The 7020-nt window shown below is 42.8% G+C and overlaps 1 protein-coding gene across 1 annotated transcript; it reads right to left on the bottom strand.

Annotated features, from left to right (window-relative positions):
- Window positions 1-4005: 4005 nt before the first annotated feature.
- On the bottom strand, window positions 4006-5856 carry RHO25_009591 (uncharacterized protein; the record flags this gene model as incomplete). The annotated part of the gene is made up of 4 exons (XM_023605083.1): window positions 4006-4171; window positions 4224-4256; window positions 4317-5278; window positions 5338-5856. The coding sequence occupies 4 exons, from the start codon at window positions 5854-5856 to the stop codon at window positions 4006-4008; spliced, it is 1680 nt and encodes a 559-aa protein (XP_023448531.1).
- Window positions 5857-7020: the final 1164 nt, after the last annotated feature.

The following is a 7020-nucleotide window of genomic DNA, read 5'->3' on the forward strand; positions in this document are numbered from 1 at the left end:
CTAGACTACTTATAGTACTATTCTAAGAATACTTTAAGCGAGTATACTACTCGATACTATTTCGATATACGAATACCGTCGTTCTATAGAAGCTAGGAAAACTAACGTACGATACGCTTAAAGTATACTAGCCTATTACGCTACTAAATATACTTAGGAAGGTACTAGAAACTATTATTATAAGGCAGATTATAACGCTTACTAAGGCGTATTACCTCCTCCCGGATACCTAGATAGAGGTATAGTAGAAACGATCTACTATAACTACTCTCGAGCTACTTATAGAATAGGTATAGACTATCTAGATAGCTAACTATAAATTAGTTATAATATTACTTAGCCTCGATATATTAGAGGTATTCGACTATATGTCCTATAATAGGCTAGTCTATAACCTCTAAATTATAGGAATCTCTACCTAGGTCGGATAGTATATCTACTCGTTCTTAATAGACTATATAATATACCTTACTATCGGCGACTTCTAGAGTATACTACGAGTAATAACTACCGGTATTCTATAGAGCTCTACTCTCTCGCCGATTCTCTTCCTATTCTTTATATCGATACTCCTACCCGAGCTTAATAATCGAGATACGAGCGTAGTAGAGTTCGTAGACGATACGAATATCCTTACCTTTAGCTAGTCGACTATAGAAAATTATTAGAAACTCGAGCGAGTCTATAAGACCTATACGAAATAGGCCCGGAAGTATAGAGCGACGTTTACGCCGGAAAAATACTAGCTAATATACCTAACTCGAAAGCCGAAACTATTTAATATATAGGCTACGATTCGTATTATAGGATTTTAGTACGAAGTATAGCCTACGATCCGGATCCTATAAGTCTATTTAGACCCGAAGCTAAAGTAGAGTCTATATATCTAGAAGACTATAGAACGAGCGATAGTATAGATAGTAGTAGTTATATAGCTCGTATATAGTATATAGAGTACTACGTTCTCGAAGGCGTAATAGATCTACCTTACTATCGTATAGCTAACGATAGTATATAGAAGCCCGATCTAGTATAATAAAAGGGACTAGAGAATTAGGCAGAATAAGGGCGTCTACCTACTTTAAGTAGTTTAGAACCGGTACCTCTACGCGATCTTAGAAGCGTACTAGTCTATAGCGATAGCCGAGCTAGAATATAAGATAGAGATAGAGCCGCTTAACCTCTTTCTAGAAAAGATAGTATATAAGTATATAAAGAAGATAGCGACGATACCTATCTATAGAATTATCGATAGAGTACGCCGGTACGTAGCGTTATAAGCTCGAGCCTAATATAGAGTCTAAGGCGACGGCTACGTATAGCGTATCTAATAACTATAGAAGACTAAACGAGATAACCGAGATAATAAGACTATTACTCCTAGAGTAGCCGCGCGTAAGGCCTAGAGCGACCGATAGCGGACGTACTAGTACGGAGCGCAGACTATATACGACGCTATCCGGCGGTATACTACTATAGTAATACGTATAGAGTTCTACTTCTACCTAGATAAAATCTAAGTACGGCTAGATAAGATAGAGAATACGATCGTAACGCTTCTATAAATAGAATATATCGGCCTAAACGACTACCTCTACTACTAGAGAGTACCTAGCTACGAATCTCCGGCGTGCCTATATAGGTTCGCGCGGTAGATAGCGAAATATATCGTACTATTCTATTCTTACTTCGAACGAGATCGTAATAAGATAATATAAGAGGTAGAGATATAAGATTATATCGAAATACTATCGATAGAGAAGAGACTCTATATAGTAACGGCGTAGTTCTTAGAATAGAATATTCTTCTATAGTTTAGCCTAGTATAGGAAATATAGAGGAAACGAGGCTAGCGAAGAAAGAGAGAGAAGTATAATATCGACGACTAACGCTACCTAGGCTATAGAAGAAGCAGCTTATAGTTCGAGTAGTTCCCTAGTATAAAAGACGAATAATAAAAGTAGAGGAGCTTTTTACTCGAGCTCTAGCTATAGTTTTTCTCTTTAGCGAATAAGTAGTAACTCCTATATAGACTCGTAAGAGAACTATATTAGTATAAGAAATATAAATAAATAAATTAAATTAAATTACTATAGCGAAGACCGCCTTACTATATACTATAGCTAGCTAGCCTCTTTTTCTATTAATAAAAAACTTATATTTTCCTAGTAAATCGTATACGTAAGCAATATAGTAGTATTCGATTAGATTCGGATAAGATAACTTTATTACAAACCTATAGTAGAGACCGAGGAGTTAATTATAAGAATAATATACTCGATCCTAGATACGAGTATAAGCTTACTCTTATAGAGGTCCCTACTACTATCTAAAGTTTGCTTAGTATTATCTTCTATACTCTAGTAGTAAGTAGAGCGTACTATTAAGTACTTCCTAGGTCTATATAGCTCGATTATATTTACTTTTTAACTAGTATAGGTTCCTCGTACGAGTTACTACTTTAATTATATATAAGAATAAATAAGATACGAAAACCTAGTCGATTAATCGAGAGTTTTAAAGTTATATATATACGTATACGTTATACGCGAAATAGGATAGTTTCTCCGAGTAAACTTACTCCTATATATAAAAGTTAGTCTATATTATCCCGGTTCGCTAAATAGAGCAAAAATCTCCTACTATATTTATAAATTATAGGTTACTCGTACTATCTAGCTTATAAGAGTATCTAGTAGTTATATAACTCTTAATATATAAGTATAGACTAGATTCGATTCTATTGCTTACTCTTCTCTATAATACGACCTATACTAATATAAAGAAGCTAAGAAAACATTCCTCTCTAATAGCTATAATCGTACGATTTATTATCTCTCTTCTTCTATTTAACGCTACTATAAATACTACGAGTACGTTGCTAGGAATAGGTAGATTAGAGAATCCTATTAATCTAAAGTCTTTAAGCAAAAGTATATTTGCTCGGCTACTATACTATATATAAGTTAGATATAGGCTATACTATCTAAATAACGACTACGAGTTTTTCGTAGGCGGATATACCCGTTACGTAGGAGGTATATATACTAAGTAAATTAAAGTAGAGAGCGAAGTTACCGAGTAAGTTATATCTTCTACCTCTCTTATTCTAAATAACTAATACTTATATAGTTATATTACTAGCATTACTTAATATCTATAAATTTCTGCGATAGGTGGTTTTCTGCCGCACTATCGGTGTAACTAACACGTTGGCATAACCGAATAGGCGGTGGCAGACAATTTTTTAGGACATTTTAGTAGAAGTGCAAACAAACCTTGTATTTGGCAATTCACAAATCCCTCTCAATATTCGGATTTGCACTGCTCTTGAATCGCCTGCTTCCCAGCTCCATGTATCGAGTTCTACGCGATATGAGCATCGATCTCTAAAGAGGAGCCGACATCGATCTAATCGATAATTGCATTCATGCGTAGTATTTCAACGATATTAGCTACAAAAGGAATGTGCAGGTGGTGCATGAAGACAGCAATACGCATGGACTACTTACGAGAATTCATTCGTCCCTATGAAAAGAGGCAGGATTGCATTAACAATTCAAAAGCGGCTGTGCGATCCTCAGAAGGATACAGGCACTTCTGAGAACCAGTATAAATTTGATGCGTTGAGTCCGCGGTCTTGATCGAGACAAGATGATAATGGTAGCGCGCAGGACTACACTGGGATGCTCACGACAAGAAAGGGGCTCTACGCGGTAACGGCGCGGCCAGGAACAGCGTATATTCGCTTATGTATCACTCGTGCAGGAGATGACTAGGAGGAGAGGACATACAGGAAGGGGAAATGGTGATGTCTCTATGACCAGCACTACCTAGGTACAAGTGGTTTCTACACGGGCGCCGGCCGTGGTGTTTCTGTTCGTCAGTAGGGAGTGACTTTGTTCGTGGGCCCGAGACCTTTTGGTTCCTTTAATCTCTATCAAGCATCGCACAACAGGTAGCCACGGAATTTTCGCATTGAAGGCGACGGGTAAAGCTCGGTGCTTACATACATTCAACCTGTCGCTCGAAATGGACCGTTGATTGCTTGGGTTTATCAGCTTTATGATAGGAACCGCGCCATGCGCTTGTGTCAAAAGTATCCACGGTAGTAGTTGCGAATTTCCTGGCGGGTACATTGTTCTCAAACAAAATGTCCAGCTCGGCAAATCTATTTCCGTAATTAGTCTTGTTTATGCTTAACGATCATGTCGCTGGCTTACGATCGTCCTTTGGGCTCTGGAAGTCGAAAATACCTGTATGAGGTCGGTCAGAACCCAGGAACACTTCAACTTTAGTGTCGATGCTCCACTTACGTCCAGATCAGACACAACAGACATGACCCTGACCAAAAGAAGCCTGTGCTTGTTCCCCAGTTCCAGGCCGAAGGATTTAGCTGTCGGGTTATAAGGACATTCGCAACGATTCCCGAGACGTTGTATACATTTCTCGCAAGCACTATTGTCTTATTGCGAAGCAGAGTTGAAGACAATTCCGCGACGAGAGAATAGCACACTGGCCCGATCGAGGCATCGTACACCAAGGTATAGATCATGAGTGTGGATCCAACTCCCCAATTGAGGCTAGGGTGATTCTTCGAAGCGAGTCCCAAGAGAGCCCCTAGCATCAAGCAGACTATCATGCCCACTTGACCCCAGACGTAGAGTGTGCGACGGCCAAACCAATTGATCAGAAACCAAGAGAGAATAGTTCCAACGAATCCCATGGCAGTTTGAATCAGAGTCATGGAGAAGGCATTCGAAGGATCCAGCCCGGCCTGTTCATAGAAGTATGTCGAGAATCCCATCATGTACCCGCCACATAGGATTTGGATCGCCCACACCATACAACAGATTTCTGTACGGCGCAAGTTCGTGCCTCGAAAACATGCGCTGTAACTGGAAGCAGCTTCTTTCTCCCGTTCAATCGCTGTAGTATACACCATCATGCTGACTGTCTGATTGACGTCGAAGTTCGGATCTGATCTTGTCGTTAGGCGGAGCAGACTGCGTTTAGCTTCCGCCTCTCTGCTCTTTCGAACCAGCCACCAGGGAGATTCGGGAGCCAGAGCCATGATAAGTATCAATGGTGCAGGCCAGACCCACTGAAGAGCAAATGGCAACCTGTATGCCAAGCTACCCCACTTGTCTGCCATACTTTTAAGAACACCACTAGCGATGAATTGTCCCATTACCCAGCAAAGATTCACGTAGGTTGTCAAGTAAGCACGCAAAACAATGGGACAGACCTCAACGGCGTAAGAAGTAGTAAGCGTTTGCTAGAGCGAATATAAGCATTAGCAGCTCGATTGATCTAGAGATATGAAGGGGTACTCACGAATGCTCCCCATGCTATACCACAGAGCACCTCGCCCGCAGCTAGCATAGGAAGATTCTGCGCAAAGAACAGGATGAAAATGAAGCCGGTAAGTAGAACGAGTGCCAGTACAAGCGTCTTCCTATACCCAATCCGATCCGCGATGAGCCCAACAAACATCAAGCCGAGTATCTCCCCACAAAGAGCACTGTTGTTTAATCCAGCTTGCCATGGCGCAGACAATTGGTAGGACCCGTCCATTTGAAGTTCACCAAAGCGTCTGGCAAATGCCGGCTGTCCGTACAGACCGCTGATGAGTACCAGATCGAATCCTTCCATTATCAAACACATGGAGATGGCTGCTGACCACGCCACGGCTTTCGGGTAGAGCTTGAGTCCTTGCCAAAGAGTCATTGCTTTCTCTGCCTTCGCGGCAGCACTCGCATCGAGCGCGGCATTGACCTCGATATATGCAACAGACGCTTCGTGCACGCCTTTGTCGCTGCAAGTCTGCAGGTCTGACTGAATGTGCTTTGACATGCTGAAGTTATAAGCGTGACAGCTGTAATGCTAGATCGTGGGATGTCGTCGTAGGTAAAGAAGATGATCTGTCACGAACTCCTCGACTGCGGCACGACACGCGAGCGCATGTGCAATCATGAGTTCAGTGCTTATAGTCAGAGCACGTGAGGACTCAAGTTGTGGACCGGATGGGATGGAAGGCCAAGATCGTGTGACGCCTCAAAATCGCGCAAAGTGTACAAGGAACAGATTGCGGTCGAGATCGCTCGCATCTGGAAGAACCGAGCACTGGAAGCTACAGGCTTCTTCAGGATTTTCCCATATTCCCGTAGCTTTGCTAGTGTGAAATCCGGTACAGTGCTATGCCCGCTTCCATCCACTGTGCCATTATGCAATTGCGCCTGCACAAGCTCGCGGCGCAATTGGCTTGTTTCGGTACTTCCGTACGAGGACGACTTCCAGGCTGTAGTCGAGTTTCAAGTACGGGTAACTCCTGTTGAGGACGTTCGGTTTTTCGTTCTGTCGATCGCCACGGCGACTTGCTGCCACGAGAGCTTATTCTTGCTTCCGGTCTCGAATCCGTTCCGTTCGGCGATATCCTCTCTTTGTGGAGTGCTCAAAAAAGTCAGATCGCAGCTCGCATGGACCTCCTAGGGCTAGACGAGCGGGGCGATTGGAAGTAAGCCAGTGCCAGGATCCTTAGTGCTAATCGCCCACACAACCGCGCACAGGCAAGCCGGGGTCGCTGTGGAGATACTACCTGCATATTAGCTATTTCCCCGAAAATATGCAGTGCTGACGAACGATCAGTAAATAACCTGCCGCCGCTTATGGCCAGGATTCCCCGCTTCGAGGCCTCGATGCTGCTGGCCTACGACATGACAACTTCCCTACGTCCGCTTTTTAGAAACGCCCCTTGATCCCGAGGCGAATTGCGGGGCAGCCCTAGCGAAGCTCTCTGCATTTGAAGCTTGTCCCGCGAAATCCTAGCGGAGGACAAAGTTAACCTGCACTTCACCTCGTGCATTCTAGTGCGAGCTAAACTCCCGCATGATTGCATTTGTATTCTCAGGTGTCATTGAGTTTAGCTAACTACTTGCCAGTGCGAGGGATGGTGATCATCAACAGGATACGCCGTGCCGAGTCCTTGAAACTTCTCGAGCCACTTCCTTCTTGCCTCAT

The sequence above is a fragment of the Cercospora beticola genome, chromosome 6 (assembly GCF_033473495.1).
Source record: "Cercospora beticola chromosome 6, complete sequence".
NCBI lineage: Eukaryota > Fungi > Ascomycota > Dothideomycetes > Mycosphaerellales > Mycosphaerellaceae > Cercospora > Cercospora beticola.